Raw genomic sequence first — 22636 nt, 5'->3', positions numbered from 1 at the left:
GAGTAAGTGAAAATAAGCTTTGACTAAAACAAATCAGAAAACTATGATAACATATAACATTATCTAGATACAGAATTCAGAGCTTAATCTTACAGTGAATTGTGAATATGAAGAGCAGATTTAATGTACTTTTGATTGTAGGAAGACCTGGACTAAGCTGCTTGGGTAAAACCTTGATCTTCCCACCACAGCTCCCAACTACTAATAATCATTATTGTCAAAGTTATTGAGTCCTCAAGTTAAATGTAATAGAGAGTTAGAGATTGTTTCCCTGTTGTCATAATACAGTTTGATATTATTTCTAAGATTTACCTTCCTTTTGAGTATCCGCTAGTAATGTTTGTTCACAGTGACAATAATCCAAAATCACCTCCATAGTTCTTCTAAATTTAAGAAATGAGTAATGGAGAAAGTTGAACGAAGGAAAATATGTCCTTTCTGGGTTTCCATCTAAAATGGCAGTGAATGGTCATATCCTTCAGTCTTTGGTTGAAAAGGCAGACAAATTACAACTCCAAAAAAAATGACTGATGAATGTTTCTATTCTGCTCCCTTAAAAGAAATATTCAGAAATCATAAAATGATAAAAATATTTTAACTCATTTTTATTTGGAGGGTAATTTGGAACTATTTTACCTAAAGCGTCATAGGGCACATTATACTCAATTGGATACATTGGAACATTTCGTGTTACGATTAAGTGTTATGACCACTAACCACAAGCTCTGTGAGGACAGATGCAATGCCCACCTTGCTGAATGGCATTCTCTGTGTACACAACAGGACATCACAAAGTATGTACTAAACGAATCTAAGCAAAATGGGTTTCCAAATAGGAAAAACATTTGGTAAGCATGGGGCCATGACAATGTGGCTTGCAGACCTCCAACTAGAGGACAGTAATGACCAAGGGCCCCAACTGCCAAGCTCTGAAACCTATCTTTATACTTGGGCCAAGGCCATTCTTCCTGTGGGTGGCTCCCAGCAGTGGCTGATCACGCAGGGATTCCTAAGGCAGGCTCTTTCTTGGGAAAGAGGAGATACTTCTGATGGCTGGCTGGCTGACTCAAGGGCTTCCCAAAGACTGCCCAACCCTTCTGAGATTGCATAGATTTCCAAGATACTTCTAACTTTTCCTCTCTCTCTCTCTCCTTCATTTGGAGGCAGAGTTGCATGGCCATCTGATGGCTCTGCCACTCTTGGCCAGCTCCCTCCCCACTTTCTTTTTTATGTTCCCTGAATAAAATCCTCACATGGTTAATTTTGTCTTGGTGACTGCTTCTTGGAGGACTCAGCGTAACATAATAAGAAACTCCAATATTGAACAATTCTCTGGAAAATTAATAGCTCCATTTTAGCATCTATTTTACTATAAATTAATATAGTATATTAAAATATAATAATATACTACATATATTTAATTGTAAATTCATATACCACACCAAATTTGACCATAAATTATTATTCTCCTTTGAATTACAAATGACTTGAATAGAGCATTAGTTCTTGGTCCTTGGTCAAGATCCTAACCTTGGGTACACACCATATCAATTCTTACCTATACTTTTAGGAGAATGAGTTGATGAATGACTATAAAGTTCATTGCTAAATCTGGACTTTAATCTTATTTTTCAATATGAGTGATATGCATTTTAATAATATGCTATTCTTGCATAAAAACATTAACATCTTTAATTCCCTCCTAATCTCCCTACTCATTTACAAAAAGGGAAACAAATATTTATATAATGAATGGTATTATTTTACTGTTTGATTAATACAATCCTCCTAATAGAATGCAGATAAGGTTCCCAATTGTTTTATAATATATTTAACATATTTCCACTCACAAAAGGTCTTTTCATCAGTAACTGTGGCATTAAATTTGAAGATTTTATTTCTTCAAAAATATGATTGTATTAACATTATGCATGACTGTTAAAATTTTCTATCTTGTATTTTACATTTTTACGTGATGCCTCATCTCAGACCCTGCTAGACTGAGGAACTCTTGAGATCAGGATTTGTTATATTTCTTTGATTTTTTTTTATTACTATAGTTGAATTTACATAATTTACATGATGAAACTCACTTGGAAGCTTCCAAATATCTAAGAAGTACTTTGCACATGTCCACTCCAGCATACTCTCTGAGACGACAATGCAATTCATATTCCCCGTTTGTTTGGAGAATGAGAGCACACAATTTTGGTGCTCATCATAGTCTTAGAAAACCTATAAATATTTATAAATTTTACTATTAACCTTCTCAAGGGCCAATATTTTAATCATTCACCCATGGTTTAATCAAATGTTCCCAGGATTCTGAGCTTCTGTTCAGGGAATGTAAGGAATGATTAGTCAAGGTACAAATAGCTGAGGAGTTCAAAAAATAAAAGATTCCATTTACTGTCCGAGGAGAAATATTCCAGGTTAGTGTCAAATATCAAACAGGAGATGAACACCAGACCACAAGAGGTTCCCCACCCCCACCAGATCATGTGAAATATCACTCCTCTTTATAATTTACTTATAACTAAAAAGAAAACCCTTTCAAAACGTATTGCCCTCAGCACATTTCAGGCATATCGTACAGTATTAATTACAGTAACCATGCTGTACATTAGATCTTCAGAACTTACTAATAAGTTCTTAGATTAAGAATACAATAGAGAAAAACAAAAGTTGGGTTTACTTCATTTTGTTCTGATTTTCATTCAGCTTTGTGCGTATTTAAGCATTCTCACCAAAAAAAAAAAAAGTATGTGAGGTGATGGATGCTAATTAACTTGACAGTGGTAATCATCTCACAATATACACTTACATAAAATCATCACACTGTACACTTCAAATATACACAATTTTATTTGTCAATTACATCTCCATAAAGCTGGGAGGGGAAAAAAAAACATACTGCCCTTCTTTCCACTTAGTCCTTATTGGCAAGTATAAAAAAATGTATATATATTTTGATGTTAAAATGGCAAGAGTATGTTTCTGCTTGGGTGCTAACATCAGAAGTGATTGGTGGATATAAATAATAATCGTAAGACATTTAAGTAGACACTGGGCTCCAGCAAGAGCGGCGAGCCACTACCACCTTTCAACAAGACAAACAGGATCCGAGCCAAAACCTAAAGCAGATTCACAAACCTTGAGGAAAATCAATTGCTCTCCCCCCACCTTCTTCTTAGGCCTAGTCCTGGTTTGATCATTAGACGACAGGCTGTGTATTTGGCAGCTGATTGATACACAGTCTGTTATTTCTACCTTTACTGTTTGTTATTTTTGAAGTGTTAGAACAATATCATGTTTCATTATGCAGAGACTACAGTGGCATTACTATCAAAGGACCATGCTTGCTCAGCAGGAAGTCCCTGCACATGGTTACATAAACCTCTGAGAAGGTACAGTTTCTGCCTCGATTATCACTCATTTTGTACTTAAAATAAAAGAGGAGATTTCTTTTGGCATGAGGAATTTGTGTGTGGCCTGTGTGCGCGTGTGCACATTTGGAATATGACTCTTCTGATCTTCATGCATCAGGATTATTGGGGAAGGTTGTGCCTTTACTTACCTAAAATCCTGCCCAGTACAAGAGACCTGACGGCACTGAATTCTGTACCTGATGACAGGTGGACTTGTCTCTTTGCATTCTCATCAATCTGTAGAATTGTTACATGAGGTGCAAATAGCCAGATGCCATTTTGTTGGGAAGAAGACAGAAAGCCAAGGAAGACAAAAAAAAAAAAAAAAAAAAAAAAAAAAAGATAAAATAGGCAACTGTTAGTCTGGTCCCAGAGATTTAGAAAAACAAATTTAGAGAGCCATTTACAAAGGTGAATGATATTTTCTAAACCTCCTACTCTACCCTCAGACACCAGTGGACCCCACCTTCTATCCCTTTATATCATTTTAATTCTCTCCACTGTATGAGAAATCCAAAATTGGTAAAGCTAAAAAAAACACCAAAACAAAACAAAACAGAGTTATTTTCACCTTGATACTTTTACCTAGGTTGGTATTTTCACTTGAGTCATTCAGCTAAGACATTTTCCTCTAGGTAGAGGGCCCAAGCATTCGGGCTTCTCTTCAAAAGCTGGCACAGCGAACAATTCCATTGGTTTCATGAGAGTAGCAATACCCCTACTAGAGGTATGTATGATAAAATAGACAGCTTTCCCTCCTGAACGATGTAAAACAAATCAGGAAAGCTTGACATTTTTGGTATCAAATATTAATAATATCTTGGACAGAATCTTTGTCCTTTCAAAAACTAGACCACATTTGGCAGTCTATGTAAGAGCAGCACTGGAAGGATGTCTTTAGTCTATTCATTATCATAATTCTGCCAACGGTCCTTCATGCTGGGGAACTATAACTGTAACCACTGCTTCTGTTTAATTTATTATATTACCTCTACAAAGACCACTCCTTCTTCTCTGTTAATCTCTACATGGTGAAGCTGCCCATCCGCCATGTTTTTGAAATCAAAGTTAACGACATCAGGTTCTTGATATCTATTTAGCTTGTACCTGATCTGCAAACTTCCTAAAGTAGGGAAGAGAAGTTATATTTTTTGTTAAAATTGTAGTTTAAGAACTACATATTCAAACTCAGTGTACTCTTTTTAGCTATTAATTTCTGGTGGAAAATTCACAGTAGCTTATTGGATGTCTCCTTTCCTCGTAATTCCTAGAAGTCAGCTTCTATTCAAATTGCATTATTTTCAAGATCAAGACCAAGCATGGTGCCAATAAGCAGTCTTTCCTGCAAAACTTTAATTTTTCCCCTAAAAGTCAAATATGCAGTTAAGCATAAGCAAATCTCCATACTAGCCTCTAACTTAAAAAACCACAACTTAATGTATTATGAAATGCCAAACTATTGTGGAATATCGCATTAATGTGTTTCCATAATCTATCATCTTTGAAAAAGTACACCTGCCACTCCTGAAATGCAACTGATTAATGGAAATTTTATAAGCAAATGGAGTTTTACTAAAGATGAAAAATATTTCCATGTGGTCACAGTCGTAGACTTTGTAATGAAATTAGGATGAAATCAATGGTTTTTAGCCAAACTTACCATGAGAATTAATACTACTCACTTAGCTGCCTGCAAAGATGCCAATTTATTTCACAGGGTATCTCCAATTTAGCAAAGAAAATAGCATAATGTATAGATAAGCTTCAAGCTCAAAAGATAGACAGTGAAGGTAAATATACTTATTAAACAATATTATTTTTATTTTAGTGTTCAGTGCCCTTGGGCCATATTTATTTTAGTTGAAATGATATATTCAAGTTAACAAATTTATTTTCCTTGCTTATATAATTTATCTATGAATTTTTGTCTTTAATCTGGATATAGGGAGGAGAAAAAACATCAGCAAGTGGTTTCTGTGAGGAGGTTTCTGTAGCACACACATGCCTAATCCACAAGCCATTGCCCTGCACTGATGTACCAGCATTTCCCATGACTATTTCATTGCTGACCATTAAAACCAACTGATTACTTTGGGGGCCTTTTCCTATATATAATGCTAGGTTGTTAACATTCCCTCACAATTTCTCTACTTTTAATTGAAGGGAACGTTTATTATATACAAATAGGCATCTTCTTTCAAAATGAACCACAAAATTGATACTAATATTCTATGGAATAGTAAAGAGCTTCTAGCAATAATAAAATATGATAAGTATTTTATATAAATAAAAAATAACACTGAATATGTGAAATAATCAAAATTATCTTAATTTTAAATAATCCTTTTAGATTAAATTTATAGTACAGTATTGAAAAACAAAGCTGAATACAAAAAACAGGCACATTTTTCTTCCTGTTCATAGGTTGAGAGGCAAGAACATAAGAACGATCCATATTACTACTAATCTAAGTTCTAATTCAATTTTCTCTCTCTCTCATCTAAAAAGCACTCACCATTTTTGGCAATGATAACTGAAAGGTATTCTTTATAAAAGGAGCTCACATAAAGCAGTAAGCTTGGTGCTCGTGTTGTTCGAAAGCTAAATTTGATCATTTCTCTGCTCAGCTTCATATCGCCATGAAATGAAGCAGCGTGGGAGCTGGAATTTTTACTTAAGGAATAATTTTCTTGAAAATTGTAAATCACAGATGAGCCAGATCCAAAATATGCAGAAATCTCTGAAATGATACACACATTTTATGTTAAAAAAATTAAGTGCAAGGATCTTGTTTCAGTTTTATTGATATTTTTAATTAAGAATAACAAATTGTATAGATATAACAAATAGCTCCAAACCACAACCAAATAACACAGAAAATTAATAGAGCTTTTATGATGGTCTTTGAAATGGCTTTATGTTAGAATTACATGTAATTAATTTGCTAGTTAACCTTATAATTGAAAGCATAATATCCTCCTCTCTGACTTCAGACGTAAACAGGTTTCTTGGCTTTTATCTCCCTTACCATCCATTTTCTTATTTAAATTTTTAGTCCCGTCTATTATTTTGTAGCTAGAATACCCTAGTTTTCCTATAATAGGAAGGAAGGAAGTTTGAGGGGTCCTCTTACCTTCCAGGATCAACAGGCGGAAATGTTCCTTTTCGCCTAAACACTTTCCCCTATTTATTGTGCCCTGCGAAAAGAAGCTAAGCCCAGCGTTAATATAAGCGAGGGCAGCAGGCATCTGTGTAGCGGTGATCAACATAAGGAACTATCCAGCCTCTTTCAGTTTTACAAAAGTGTAGCGCTTTACTTATACGAGGTTAATATCCCAAATCCACACACACCACATATTCATTTATATATGTATGAAAACGAGGAGGAGAGGATACTGGAGGAATAATTAGAGCTGGATCCTTGAACTCCGCTACTCTCCATTACGATAAAGGACCAGTTGTGGAACGTGAGTTGTAAATGATGCTCACAGGGCAACATAGCAACATCTCCATTCCCTCGGCATTTGAAGTGCTTTGTTTGCTTGTTTTATTACTTTCGTGATCTGTAACACCTTTTTTATGTGCACTATGATACACAGATGCACAGTAGCACTCTTTTTTTTTTTTTTTAAAGATTTTATTTATTCGACAGAGATAGAGACAGCCAGCGAGAGAGGGAACACAAGCAGGGGGAGTGGGAGAGGAAGTAGCAGGCTCATAGCGGAGGAGCCTGATGTGGGGCTCGATCCCATAACGCCGGGATCACGCCCTGAGCCGAAGGCAGACGCTTAACCGCTGTGCCACCCAGGCGCCCCAGCAGTAGCACTCTTGATTGCAGTTAGCGAGCTGAACTAGAAATCATTTGGGTTCAGAAAGTAAAGACAAGAGGTAGTCTTTGTTCAAACTTTATTTAGAACTCACCACCCTGAGGTCAAAACCCGACTGAGATGAAGACTCTGGCTCAAGATCCGCTAAGCCACCTGGGTGCCCCGCGCCCCCTAACTTTAAATGTAAACAGCCTCCTAGGATGATAGCAGTGCGAGTTATTATCACAGGTTGGCTTGAAGTTTTAACTTAGTTCTGGTAAAAAGTAGATGACTTTTAACCCACTTTTCCTGAAATAATCCCAAAAGCTTTCTTTGCAAAGCAGGAGTTGTTTCAATTTGGAGGCAATTTTTGTTAGCCTCCTTCAGGAAAAGGTTCAATAGCCCAGACACACTCAAATAAAGCAACTGAATTAAACATGATGGCAGTTTTCTAGGAGCAACTATGAAAGCATAACGAATGTTTGTGTATTCAGAGAAGTCCGTCCAGAACACTTACTACGACACTCAGCTCTTTCTTTCTTCCATGACATAGGTCTGTGAACAAGACAAACTGAAAAATATTCCGCTATTTTACTTTACAGATATTGGCCACATCATAGAGCAAAATGCCTGAGTATCTCTATTTTGTTACACATGCATAGTTAATGGAAAAGCTATTTTTATTCTTGGAAAAAATATTTGTTTGGCAAAAACCAAAACACAGTACTTCCTAAATCTCCTTTCACGGTTGACTGTCCTCATCAAAAATAACAATAATGCCTTTAAAGATTTTAAAAGAGAGAGCTGCCTCGTGGGACAGGTGGTTGATAGCCATAATACTTAAGAACATCAACATTAGTCAGAAAAAAGCAGATTGAGCAGCCAACATTTTAAGACATCTAGAGGCAACTTGAGCGGCTTTATTATTAATAGATACTATTTTTTTTTAAGAATTGAGGCAAATATCTAAGAAATGAAGTGGGATTAGTTTGAAACAGGTATTTTCAAAAAAAATCAGAAATGGAAATATTTTTGCTCAAATCAGCTACCCAGAAAATGGCCGCAAGATGGTTTCTCCATATTGGATGAGTTTTCCTGTCAGGACATCCCATGCCATACTCACCCTTCGAGCAGAACGGCCCTGTATATGCAGAGAAGGTGCAGTCACAAGAGAATCCACTGAGCTTTTCTCTGCATTTCCCTCCGTTTTGACACAACTTTCCGTAGCTGCTGCAGTGCCCTCTACAACCCGGCTCCACTCCGGGCGTCACCTTAGCTCTTTCTTCCAGGTCCAGGGACATTCCGTTCAACTGCAGAGACCGAATGCAGCCCAGAAAGCCCCTCTGTCTGGTGGCCGTTCCACCTAAAAGGGAAATACTGCAAATGGAAACATGTTCCTCGGTGTTTTATTCAGGATTTCAAGACCAGACAAAACTGAGGCCTCAGAGAGAACGGCCAAAGTTGTGGCCTTTTAAGGAATGGGCAAAGTTGGATGAGCCAATATAATTTGGGGAGCACAATTTGTGACAGAATATTGAGAGAATTCAAGAAGATAAAATGTGAATTCCATTTTTTCCAAAGGTTGAATTTGTTACATATTGGTTTTCTAAAAATGATTTATTAAAATGTAAGTTGGAGAGGTTGCTTGCTTTTGTTTTTGTTTTTTTAGTTTCTTTCAAAGAACACAATAAGGCCATATCTTAGTTTCATGCAAAATAACGGTGAAATGGATGAGCAGTCTTAATGTAGAAACTTTTTTTTTTTTCAGTTTTAAATCAGCATATACTTGTGGGTAAGTGTGGCTCGTTCTTCATACTGAAACTTGATCCTGATGCTGGAATGGTTTTAATTTATTGAGAATGATGAAAGACTCCTTGAGTTCTTCTAACATGTGTGCCCTGATATGGTCTTTGGTCATTATTCTTCCATCAAAAACATGGTAGCTGAGATGATTCGTTTTTGTCTGGCATACTTCCCAGCAAATTTTTTCTAAATACTGGTCCAGTGTGGACTGACTTAAGCTTGGAAAGATTCTCAACAAACTGGGGAAAGCGGGTTGATGGAGAGACAGTGATGTAGCATTTATTGGATAATACATGACAATATGACTTATCAAGTGACCCCCCAAAGAGGTTTACAATGTCTGAGTGGAACCAGACCCTGCTATTCTAAGGCAGAGGCTCTCAAACCTTAAGGAAAATAAGTGTCGTATGGAAGCCTTCTTAAAAATACAGCCTTGCTCCAAGAAATACTGATTCTGTGGGCCAGAAATGAGGATGGTGAGTCGAAACTATCAACAAACCTTCCAGGTGGATCTTCTTCAGGTGGTCCCTTGACCCCACACTTCATCAGCACTCTCCTAATAAGAATGTAAGCTCGAAGAGGACCTTCACCTGATGTCCAGGAACACGGTAAATTAATACTCAGAACTTGAAGTGGGAAAATAGTACTCTAATCTCAATAGTCTGGACCATTCTACCCAGAGGCTTTAGATGGTCACGGGTCCTCTAAAAAGGAGCTTTGTCGCTGAACAGATGATGCGGTCTCACCGCCAGGATCTTAGACCTGCTCTGTACAGACTGTCTCTTCCTAGGGCATGCTGTCCCCCTCCTCTACCACTTCGCTTAGCACACTCCTCATCTAGCCGTCACTAGTTAACATCTCCTTATCCTCAGAGATTAAACTTTTTTTTTTCTTAACCTTCAGAACCAAGAGTTGGCCAGATAGTCCCCACATAAGTAGGCCTTCGTCACCATCTACCAGCTTTTACATTTTACCAACTGACTTTGTATATTATCAGCATATATCTGCTTCAATTGCCCTGTACCCGAGCACACAGAACTGTGCCTGACACAGAATAGCTGTGCGGTAGCTATTTACAATCATAACTAATTGATTGGCAATTGACATTAATAACTGATTATTAATAATCAGTTAACGCACTGGCTCATTAAATTGGATTATGCCATGGGGGCAGGAGCTGGGTGCTTGGTGCTTCAGAGAGAGAACATTATTGGCCACACAGGGTAGTTTGGGTCCCTGAGCCTGAGAATGAGGATAAAACCCAAGGAATGTTTCCGAATCCATTAATTGTATAGTTTTGACTAATGAAATACCATGAAGGGAAAAACTAAAAGAATTCCTAAGAATTTTGGACTCATTTCACTAGTGGTACTTAGAATTCAGATTCATAGACATAAGGGACCCCATTCAAGCAACCGTACTTAAATTTGTGTATTGAAATTGCTTCAGCTGACATAATTTGTGCCTCTTTTATGACGCAAATACAATGAAGTCATATTTTCTATTTTTAAATCCAGATGCAGCGTGCTGTGAAGCCAGACATATTGCAATTTCAGTTTCTGTGGGCATGGCAGGGGAAAAGGAGTTCATCTCATTCCAGAGTCTCAGAATAGCTGACAATCTTCTTGTTTCCTTCCTCCTACTCTGTGTCCTTCCATTCCTGAAGTCTCTCTTCTCCCCTTAGTCTTAGGACTCCTCTTCTTTTCCTTCCACATTAAAGCTGCTACCCACCTTAGCTTCAGACCTCCCTATTCTCACACTCTGCTAACTCACCTCAATAGAATGTCGAGAGCTCAGAGTTGTCTTTGACCAAATTCTCTTAGCATCCTGGCTGGAGTTTTCTTTGCTGGGTAAGGAAGCCCACAGCCTTGCTGTTAGCTTTGAGCCGGGAACTCTTTGGAGGAGGGTCAGGCGCTGGGAAGTCTAGATTACAGGTGGATTCCTGGTGTATTTCATTTATTTCATGTTATAGTACTTTAAATCATGATACATAGTTTATAGTACGCAGTATTGTTAAATCATGATTTGTTAAGCAGTTGTCACTCTGAAGCAGCAAGTCTCTCTGCTTTAGAAGTTGATCTCCCTCTGCCAGTGACATCTTAACAACTAAAGTGGGAGTCCAACAGCTGAATACAATTCCTTTTCATCTGCCCCAGCTTGTTTATTCTTATTTGTTTCATTTTGTTCTAGACGATGAGAAACTAGAGGCATAGAGAATTCCAGGGACAAGCCCATGGGCACAGCTGAGGAAATATTAAAATAAACATTTCAGTTAGAGGCAGGAAAGAGTGAGAACTTGCAGTTGGCCTTTTAGTGCAAGGGTGTCCCTTTCTCTCTACACCAAAATGTTGTCAAAAAAGATAATTTTCACTTTCTTCTATTTCTTAGATTATTTTTGGTTTGAACAGTATTTCAGTTCTGCGAGCTCTACTTAGGAGGTCTTTGCTGTGCACGGTGTCTGACATGGGAGGTACAGAATTATATGAAACTGATCTTGCCCTCATAGAGCCCATGGTCTAGTAACAGATTTAGACAGGGAAACACATGATATTAACGGTACAAATAGGTACTTGGTAGACAAGAAGGTCAGAGGATGGGGATATTAACAGGGAAAAACCCCTACACATATGTGTGAAATACATATATTTATAACAGTGAGAAGAAAATCAACACCCAGCCTTGCAAATAGGATTTCTGAATTGTGTACTTGTGAAGAGTTAATGTTTACCTATCAAATAGTTTTATTTTTTTTTTAAAGGCTTTATTTATTTGAGAGAGAGAGAGTGCACGTGTGAGAGAGCATGAGCCAGGAGATGGGGGCAGAGAGAGAGGGAGAAGCAGACTCCCCTCTGAGCAGGGAGCCCTCGTACCTGGGGCTTGATCCCAGGACCCAGAGATCATGACCTGAGCCAAAGGGAGATGCTTAACACACTGAGCCACCCAGGAATCCCCTTAATCAAATAGTTTTAAACTATGTTTTTAAATTATCAGGAAAAATGTCTAATTAAACATAAACATACGAGTCATATATGTGTTGAGGATTTTTGCTTTACCATTAGGTTTCAAGTTAATAACTTCTTATTTTAAGAAGAACTATTCTGGAGAACACAGCCAATGTAAATAGTATTGAGCTTGAAAGCTTAATTAAAGATTCCAACGACTTTTCAGGGTTAGAGTTGGTCCAATTAAAATGAGCTGCAGTTTGATTAATTGATTCTGGATGTTTCCAGTGAGCTATTATGTTTGGAACTGTCTTCCAATTAATTTCCTATCAATTTACCTGCCATGCTATATCAGATATAATGAATTCTGGAACTTCACAAACACTAGGTATCCTGTAAAACTAATGTCTAACCTTCCTACGTGAAGGAATAAAACTGAATCTGTTCACTTACATAACAGTACTGGGATCTGCACCTAATAGGTATGCTAGGCGATGAACAGAGACTGAGTCCAACCCTTCTATCATGTTCATTACTCTCAGGAAGTGAGTCTAAGTAACAGATGCTATTGTCATGAAATACGAGCTGGCTCTTTCCAATGCCATTTTTTTTTTTACTGGAGCAGGAAGACCTTTAATTTTTTAATGGCAAATTATTTATGTACTGTGCTTAAATGTTATTAAGGCTTAACTGGGAACAACTGCATATTTGCCCAGGGGCTTTAGAAAAAAAAGAAATCAAGATTCCACGTTTCTCTTTAAAATTTAAGGTGATAGAAATGTGTCTGGCAGAGTACAGAGGCTCTCCCTGACCATGGCACTGTGGCAGAGAAAGGCAGCTAAGACTCTGACCACTGAGATCAACTTGGAACGGGAAAGTGATAGCCCATGCAGACTGGGCCCAGGACTGAGTCAGGGGATTGAAGGGAAAAAGTGGTCTCCTGTATATTATGTATTGGATCTTTAGTCCTGGTCTACCCAGCCATCCTTGGGAAGGCTTAGCCTTGTAGAAATGGTGCATTAGTGTACAGAGCTGTGAGACTGGACCCCCCGCTACAATTTTGCCAAGGAATGTTCGTCATTAAGTATAACCCTAGGAGAGTCGGGGGGAAGAGGACTGGTCTCCCTCATGTTCAAAGAACTTACGGCTGAAATAGGAAGCTAGTGTAAGCAACCGTGTCATAGGGCAGAAAATGCAGGCAGTCCCTGAACCAAAGTGAGAAGTGGTAGTCCCTTGTGGTAGTCCCAGCAGAAAAACGTGGGTCTATTTAGTTTTTTCATATGTCAAGGCCACAGCACCTCTCTGGTCTGACCTCCTAAGGCATATTTTAAAGAAATAAACTGTTGGTGGTATGAGTCATATTCTCTGCTCTGAAGAGATCCTATGTGAATTCTGATTTCAGTCAACAGTCACTAAGATTTGCTCACTAAACATGCAAAAGTACACTGAGTGCTTCTTAAGCTAATCATGAAAAAGACATCTCAAGGAGGAAAGAAGAACACAATTGAAGTAAATGATATGATTACATGAAAGAGAAATGTGGCTTTCATTGCACTGTGCTTTGGTGTGTGGGAACATATTTACTACAAAAGAAAATCAGATTGAAATAAAAATTACTCAAATGTAAAACTTTTTGACATTCTCTTCCCATAACTGTTTTAGCCTATGAAAAGTAAACTAAAAGTAAAAAGACAAATTCTAGAATATATTATAATTAATAACCCCTGTTCATCAAAAGACACCATTACACCTATGAAAATATAATCCAAAGAGAGAGAAGAAATTAGGAATAAATGTGTCTGAAATGAATCCAAAATATACACAGAATTCTTATAAATCTTTTTTTTAAAGTAGGCTCCATGCCCAGTGTGGAACCCAAAACAGGGCTTGAACTCACAACCGTGAGATCGAGACCCAAGCTGAGATCAAGAGTTGGACACTTAACCAACTGAGGCACCCAGCCCCCTCGCCTTTTTTTAAAAAAAGAAGACAACCCTGTAGAAAATGGGCAACAGATTTGAACAGCCAAGTCATAAGGAGGATATCCAAATGGTCAGTAGCTATATGGCAGTGTCTCTTAATGTTTAACATATGCACATGTCCTGACCCAGTAATTCCACTGTTAGGTACAGACCCAACAGAAATATAAGCATGTGTTCACCAACTGACCAGTACAAGGATGTATTTGTGGTATCCAACTTGACAAGTACACAAAAGCCCATTCATAAATAAATCTATGTATTGGTACTGTCAGTTTCCCAAAAGATGCCTGGGTGATACTGATGTGCAGCTAAGGGTGAGAACCAAACTTCAGGGCTTCAATATGCTCAGAGTTCAACATTAACCTTTGTGTATGGCATTTAGAAAAGGTTTGCTCCAGACGCTCAATAAATATTTGTGGATTTGATGCAATTCAAATGCAATGCAAATGGCTTCTGAGTCTATGTCAAGAGTTCTCACTTCTCCTTCAGGTCCTAGTCACAAAGTATTGAGATGGAGTTTGCCCCATTTAAAAACCTGTCAGTAAAAGAATTTAGATTGCAAACAAAAATTGCAGAGCTAGTTGAATGAAAATCAATTCAAGGCTAATTTAAGAAGCTTCTAAGAAAAATGCTGAGTTTACAAACCAAAATAGAAAATGACCACTGTCACATTTCAGCTTAAAAAAATGATTGATTCTTTTCCCTCCATCATTTCCATGGTTGGAGAATGTTTGTGGGGCAATGATAACAGCAGTCACTCTTGACATTGAGTCCTCGGTGTAACAGGGTCAAGGGCATATGTTTAACACACCAATTAATATCATGCCACTAAACTTGTTTTTTAAAGTAATAAATAACATCTCTGCATAGGACTGTTCAACTCAGGTCATAAATCACACACGTACAGAAAGGAGAAAGTGAGAGAATGTGGAAAGGTTGGGAAAGACCCAGTGCCATAATTAAGAAGAATGGAGAAAGATGGGCTGTAACTAGAAGGTGAATCGTCATTTTTATTACAAAAAGCAATGTGATGTTTGGGATATTTGGGGAAGGGGAGGAGACGGTCACTGCACTGGTGTTCACTCTTTCTAATTTATCAAATTACATTCCTGTCAACTGCTTTCACTTTTTCATACAAGGTTTTATGTTCATTATTTTATTACTCCTTCACGTTACATGGCATCCTACAGTTTAGATTAACTGAAAACAATTGTTCCACTATTTGGAACTACAAGGACTGTTCTGTTTTATAATTCTTGTGTAGATGAACCTAGTTCCACCTCCGAAACTCTCATTTCCTTCTTTCTATTTCAATCGTCATGTATCATTGTTGATACATGTTTTTAATCATGTCTTCTATTTATTTTTACTGATTTTGCTCAGAAGGTAAAGCATCAGTCTTGCTTCAGAGTTCCACTCTGAGATGTGGACACACTTTACCACTGATTTTTAAGGGAGAGACTGAAGCCAGCAATTGAGAAAACATATTAGATGCTTTCACGTTATCCCATTCCACTAGTCACTTCCAAGAGACCACCAAAATCCTTACTCTCAAAAAAAAAAAAAAAAAGTAATGTCAATAAATATCATCAACATAGGCCTGGCTGTGGTAGCACAGTGAGATGGAGAATATAACTGAAATAAAAATGAATATACATTCAAATATCCACAACATTTTACTTGTAGGTAGAAGTGTTACAGATATATCTCAAACAAACATAGTTCTATATTACCAAAATTTCTTCTGTTTCATATTTGTAGTATTATAAAGTAACTTTATTTGGTATCTGAAATATTCCAAAATAGTGTTAATGTTTTCTGCCAAATTTGTATACAAACAAGAAGGTACATTTTTGGTAAAACCTACTAAATGCTGAGATACTAACATTATCTTAGCCTGACTACAATTAGCTTAGTCTTACAGTTTTGTCCCATGTTTATAAAGACTGTGTTTCTATGTAACTTAAAACTATCAACCTCATTGTCATGTTGATTGTCTGTATTTAAACATTTTTTAGGAGTAGAAGTTATACTACAGACTTACTCTTTACAGTTGTATTTATCTCATTAATGTATCCTGATACCCCAAAATGAATGACAGTCATTATGCATCCTTAGAAATACTGATTAGCCATAATTATTTTTAAGATGGATGGGTGAACTACAAATTAAACTCTTGAACTTGTAAGTAAGGGGAATGAAATTACCCTTTAAAATCTGAACCGGAAGATCAATTCTGTTGAATGAGAGCAGAGACTCCCTGTCATCCAGGGAGTCATGGCTGGGAGAAGAGGCTTAACTCTGTAATTTTGGAAGGTATCATATGTGGGGAAACAGTGTCCAAGAGAGGGTCCCTTCAATATCTGACCATGTGCTGGCACAGAACATATGAACAAAGAAGCCCAATTTCCTGGGAGTGTGTGATTGTGGGATAGGAGGGATCTCACTGCAGAAAAGGGAGAGAGGGAAATATTTTCTCTGGGGTGTGAAGAAGGACCAGCAGTCTTTTGCAGCCTGGCTGGACTATGGTTTGTAGGGCTTATAGTGTATAATCCAGACGGAAGGGTCAGGGAACAGCTTGAATCATCCTACAAATTACGATAAAGGAAGAAAACAAGAAACGCAAACTTCAGTTGAAGTTAAACAGTGAGAAATGAAGTGAGGATCCCAGAGACCTACAAGAAGTGTCTTGTCCCCAAGAAGATCAGCAGGTGTAAGAAGTAACATACTAATAGCAACAACCAACCCAGTATAAGTCGTGTGCGTCTACACTTTAAGTATGGCCCACTGCTGGTTTTCACTATCTCCTCTCCAGTCCCCACCACCACTATCTCCCAGGGGAACCACAAACCCAAATTCCTAGCCACTGCCTCACAGGACCCAGTATATAACTTGACCGCCATTGACACCACGCTTTCCCTCAGACCAACTCTCTCCTTGGGCCACAATGGCTTCCTCCTCCTTGCTCCCTAACCCTAAAGCTCCTCCTCTTCACGTTAAGCACGGTCCCTCCCCCAGGAATTCTCTTCCTTCAGATGTTCACAGGTTCCCTCTTCTGCTTTCTCTGGCCTCTCTTCAAAGGTAAGGTCCTCAGAGAGCACTCCCCTGACCACCCCACTTCAAGTAGAAGCCTACCAACCCAAGTCATTTCCTGACATTTTATAGTATTTATCATTATCTGAAGTTGTATACACACAGACACACAAATATATGTGTGTGTGCATGCATGTACAAAATGTGTATTATATTAATAACATGTATTATAAATAATATCTATTTTGTCTTACTACTTAACTCTTTTATTGGCTGCCTCTTGTCTCTTCCACTGAAACATACTATCAGGAATGCAGGGAGCTACTTTTTGGTCTTTGTAAGTGCTACGTTAAATTAGTTTTAATTTTTGCTGACTTTTTACTAGTTTTTTATGCACTTTGCACTAATTCAGTGTCACCTTTTAAATTATAATTTAATCCCCATTGAAGTATTTTCATCTAGAAATTTAAAAAAATATTCTGATTCGTGTGATAGTAATGTTACAAATTGATAAATTAATATTTTGTGTAAGTATCGTTTTTATTAACTTTTATTAACGCCTATCTTAGGAAAGGGCCCATTCATGTGGTAGAGGTAAAGATAAAATGAAGACCCTGATGTGGCCTCTGGACAACCAGTGACCTGTCTCTCCCTAAGCCTTTTTAAAAAATAGGAGTCCTTTCAATACCATCACAGTAACCTCGTCAATTTTCTTGGTTACCTATGAGTAAAAAGAAGGGAATTATATAAACAGATGTTTATTAATGGTGGATGTAACATTTTTTTCAGAGATCTTGCTGCCTTTTCTTTTTAGCTTTCAGTCACTTGACTTAAACATAGTAAAGATTTTAGTTTATAAAACTTTCCCATAAGGCAGTCCTTGGATTTGAACACATATGGGACTATCAAAAGCCTAACCAACTGCCACCATAAAGATGAAATCTCCTAGGTGTATTTATTAAAATTATAACACGTGACTGATGGCAAAAGACTCAAGTCTGTTCCAACACAGTCTTCTTTTTTTTTTTTTTTTTTAAAGATTTTATTTATTTATTCGACAGGATAGAGACAGCCAGCGAGAGAGGGAACACAAGCAGGGGGAGTGGGAGAGGAAGAAGCAGGCTCATAGCAGAGGAGCCTGATGTGGGGCTCGATCCCAGAGCACTGGGATCACGCCCTGAGCCGAAGGCAGACGCCCAACCGCTGTGCCACCCAGGCGCCCCCCTCCAACACAGTCTTCTGATATAATAACAGTACTTCTAACTGTTACAACTACCTGAAATCAAATTAAGGCCAGGATTCCTATCACACACACTATATAGTGACTTCATTTCTATGACGTTAAAATTCATACAAAGGATGAAAGTTCACGTTCAGGCAAACTGTAGCAGATTTCACTGAAAAATTCGAGGACTGTTTCAGCCTTCTCAATTTCCAAGAATAGTAAGGCTATTTCCAAGATACTGACAGATTTTAAATTGCCATACCTTTGGTTGCAGCCATCTCTCAGTTTTTGTATATCAAGAAATATCTATGCCAATTTCCTGACTGAGTTTCTAGCATGTTACTAAAAGAAAATTTATGTATTCCAAGTATTCCTTACTATTTCCATACCCTTAAATAAGTCAGTTGAGTGGCTGCAAGATCATGATTAGATTTGTCTATTACAGTACCCTACTCTTAGAAGCTGCTCAATAACTTTTTATTGAATGAAGGAAGTACTGATAGAAATAAGGAGTATATAAATTCATTAGAAATCCCAAATGTGTCTTAGTCAAATAAGTCACAAATAGGCTTATCTTTTGCAGTGAGAGTAATAAAACAAGATTATTAAGCAATAAAAGATGTAATGGGAATCTGTTGAATTTTGTTCTAAAATATAACTTAAAAATGCTTTAAATATAATTTCTGATCATTTATAATTTATTCTGCTTTATAGAGTTGTTGTGCCCTTATTTAGATTAAAATATACGAGAAGTGATCAAGTAAGAAATAATTCCGGAACTTAATGGTCAATGAGTTCTATAAAGTAATTAGCAAACACTGAAAATACAACAAACACTTCCAGAAGGATTCCACTATTAAGTCTGTAGATACCAAGTGAATGAATGTATTTAGGCAATAAAGGAATATTTGGATACAAGCACGAAGTAGGTGATCAGAAGGTATCTGAAAAGTGGGCAAAATGAGAGCCACCAGCAGAACTGATGGTTTATACACTTTGCTCCTGCTTTTCTTTTCTTCCTCTATTGGCCTGTTTTTAGATAGGGGTCCCTGTTTGGCCTCAGTCAGAACTACATAGAGGGTTCCTCAAATCCCGTGAGAACAGAGATAAACACCCCCAACAAAACACTGTAACAGGTAAGAAATAAAACAAAACCAAAACCAAAAAAACCCAAACTGGAACAAACTACACAATCTGTAATATTAAGAATCCAGGTTTAGGAATGAATCAAACACAAACTTAAGTCTCATTTCCTAGGTGGATTTCTGAAGGCAAGCCATTTCAGTCCCTCGTGCTTCAGTTAGTTCATCTGTAAAAGGGGGTTAACCCGTTTCACAGGTTTGTTATGACGAAGAAATAAAACACCTGGCACAGCCCAGAACACAGGTTCTCAATAAACAGTGCCTTGTGGTTATCAGTTGGTATTATTTCATTTTGGCCACCTCTGCACCTACGTCACACAGTTCAGTGACCAACTGCCTACCAGCAGAACTTACCCACGAAGAGCTGACTGTTGAGCTGTAAAAGGACGTGCCCGTCAGCGGGAGCAGGCTGTGTCTTCGGCAAGAGCTGATCCACTTGAAGAGATGCCTCTTTCATGTTCCTTTCCACCCTGACGTGGTGCCACTGGTTGTCATTGAAATGAGTGGGTGACTGCACTGAGATTTCAAAAGGCCCATTCCCCACATCAAATGAAAAGGTCACAACTGCTGGAGCTGGAAATATGAAGATTGTTCGAGTTAGTCCCTGTGGTGGACAGTGGAGTCCTCAATACACTTAGGAATAGCACCATGGCATAGCAATCACAAAATATAAAGGTAATGGCTTAAATCTTATGGAAGGAACCAATGACATCAGTAAAGAATAGACGTGGAATGAAACCGGAAAATACATTTGGAAAGAACCCCAGATATTAAGAAATTCATCCTCAGAGTTAATTTTGCATATCAATAGAGCAAAGCTATTTAGCCAGAACAAGAAAACTAAATAGCATCTGGCATTTTATGTAAAAATAATTTTTACAATGATTCACAGTTAATTTTAAAAGCAAGTAATATACATTTGATATTAAGATACTAATAGTGGCCTAAGTGTATACCAAAACTATATGGCATACAAAATTATATGGCTGGTCAATTTAATTAAGTAATTCTGTAATTAACTGAGAATTTAGTTTTTTAAAAAAATTTTTAATTATTTGGATTTAAAATCCTTCTTAAATTGGTTCTAGAGAATACCAATTATTTTCCCAAATTACATATTATATCATTTGTTCACATATATCATATATTCCCAAATTATATATAATATATATTGCATTATATATTGAATTATTTCCTTGCAAAAAGGCTGACTTAATATCATAGATTTTTTTTCAAAAGGACACAATGAAAAGATTTAGCTGATAAAGTAGAAACACAGTAGTTTAACAATTAGTTAAAGGATTTACTATTAAATAGAATCTCACAGACTTCTAAGGAAAAGGAGACTCACAGCGTAGCTCTATCCTTATAAAATCGGTAATCCCCAGGTTCTCTAAAAATACCCCAGATGAAGCTGTTGTCTTAAAAAAGAAAGACACATCTGCACTAAGTTCTCCATGGAAAGTAGGAAAATGAAGGTATGAAGCCTCAGTATTGAAGGAAGCTGAATTCCAAAATGACCCTGTTTAAAAACAAAAAAAAAAACAAAAAAAAAGAAAGAAAGAAAAGGAAAAAAATAAAAAAGAAAAATTCATAAAGTAAAATGAATGGCATAATTACATTTTCCATTTTTAGCATTTCTACTATTAAAAATATTGCTAATTTATACAAACCTGGTTTTCCTTTTTCTATTAACTATATAGTATATAGGACATGCGCGTAAGACTGGAGATCTTACAAAGGATTGCAATTCTGGATTCCTTCCAACATAGGAGAGGAATGAACCCTGCAGAAATGGTCTGAATGCTATATTTTATATAAGAAAATCAGCCTCACCCTAAATACCACCCTCTGCCAACGTGATATGATAAGAATCTGCCAACCATTGATTAAGACTTAATTTTTTTTTATAACTTGAAAATTGAAACACCTATATTCCTTTGAATAACAAAAAAATCTAAAGAAGCCCAAAGCATTTTTTGTTCTGACACTTCTAACACACACACTTCACAGGGTTACACCTTCAGCTAACTGTTTTCATTAATGGGCTTTGCGATTTTCTAAACGGAGACCGGCATTCAAAATATTCTCAACTAATTACAGATCAAGACACTACTTAGTCTGTGTGTGCTTTGCTGATCTCTTCATGAAAATGCTCTTTTCATTCAAAATTACCTTTTACTTTGCGTGTAATAGTGAGGTAGATAAACAGCAGGAAAGGAATCTGAAAAAGTTTAAAACTGCTCAATATAAAGAGAAAATGTGTAGAAGGCTGGGGTATAAATTAAGAAATCTGAGAAAAACTTATGTGGGCTATAATTTAATTATGATTCTGTCCACATGCAACTTCTTATCTTCACTCTCCCGTTCATTTGTTGTTGTTGTATCTACAACTTTCCTTTTGAAAAAATACCGTGGAATTCCTATAGCAGACAATATGGGAAGTAAAACATAAATGCAGTGGCATGAGGTGGCAGGAGTGAGGTCCAAGGGGCTACGTGTGGTTGATGAGAAGCACGATTGGAGAAATGAATTACGTAGTGCTGCTGCCCCCAGCAAGTTCTCGACACAGCGAATATAAATATACATCTGGAGTTTTAAGCAACTGTCTCCATACACACTCACAACATTGGTTAAAATTCTATCTGAATTACCTTTTTGGAAGACGTATTGATCCACTGAAGTTAGAAAACAGTAATTTCAAAACAATGGTTCATTATGTTTGCAGGGAACAGATATCTAGAGTTAAAAATCACAAACTCAACTCAGCTTCTATCTGTTCCTTAGATTTTAATTTATTTTCTATAAATTCCGGACCAAACAAGCAATGGCTGTATCTATTTTACTTTTTCTGTTTTTCTTAGGGATCTGATTCAAAAGTCAATTCTCAGCTCATCTGTGAACAATTTTAGAGTTGAATTTATTCAGCTGAGAACATACTTTGAGGGCTTTTTCCCCCCTACAGCCAAATGAAACTGTATATTATCTGAGTTTGCCAAGCCTAGTCCTTATTTCCATTTTACAGTTATTTCAACGCTTAGACATTTTTGATCTCTAGGAAAGAATATAAGAAAATGCAAAATATCAAGTCAGGGATAACACCACATTTGTGTTCTTAAAAGCTCTTACCTGACCTATTTTTAAAGGGGATTAAATGCTGTTCTGTTGAAACGTGATATACCTGAAAATTAAAGTTGTAACTCTAAATTATGGAATATTATTGAATCTTATTCATTTGGTCAGATTAAAAAGAAGAACACTCAGAATTCCTTAAA

At 37.1% G+C, this 22636-nt stretch overlaps 1 protein-coding gene across 1 annotated transcript in view; it reads right to left on the bottom strand.

Annotated features, from left to right (window-relative positions):
- Window positions 1-22636, bottom strand: part of CNTNAP4 (contactin associated protein family member 4) — a 238169-nt gene that overhangs the window by 13415 nt on the left and 202118 nt on the right. The window contains exons 16-21 of the mRNA XM_026495274.4: window positions 20713-20883; window positions 19716-19934; window positions 8358-8597; window positions 5944-6168; window positions 4418-4551; window positions 3578-3665 (exon numbers count right to left, since the gene is read on the bottom strand). Coding sequence (XP_026351059.1) covers window positions 3578-3665; window positions 4418-4551; window positions 5944-6168; window positions 8358-8597; window positions 19716-19934; window positions 20713-20883 — 1077 coding nt within the window. The remainder of the gene's footprint in view (window positions 1-3577; window positions 3666-4417; window positions 4552-5943; window positions 6169-8357; window positions 8598-19715; window positions 19935-20712; window positions 20884-22636) is intronic.

This window comes from Ursus arctos, unplaced genomic scaffold, assembly GCF_023065955.2.
Source record: "Ursus arctos isolate Adak ecotype North America unplaced genomic scaffold, UrsArc2.0 scaffold_19, whole genome shotgun sequence".
Classification (NCBI taxonomy): domain Eukaryota; kingdom Metazoa; phylum Chordata; class Mammalia; order Carnivora; family Ursidae; genus Ursus; species Ursus arctos.
This window is presented reverse-complemented; position numbering and strand designations above follow the sequence as displayed.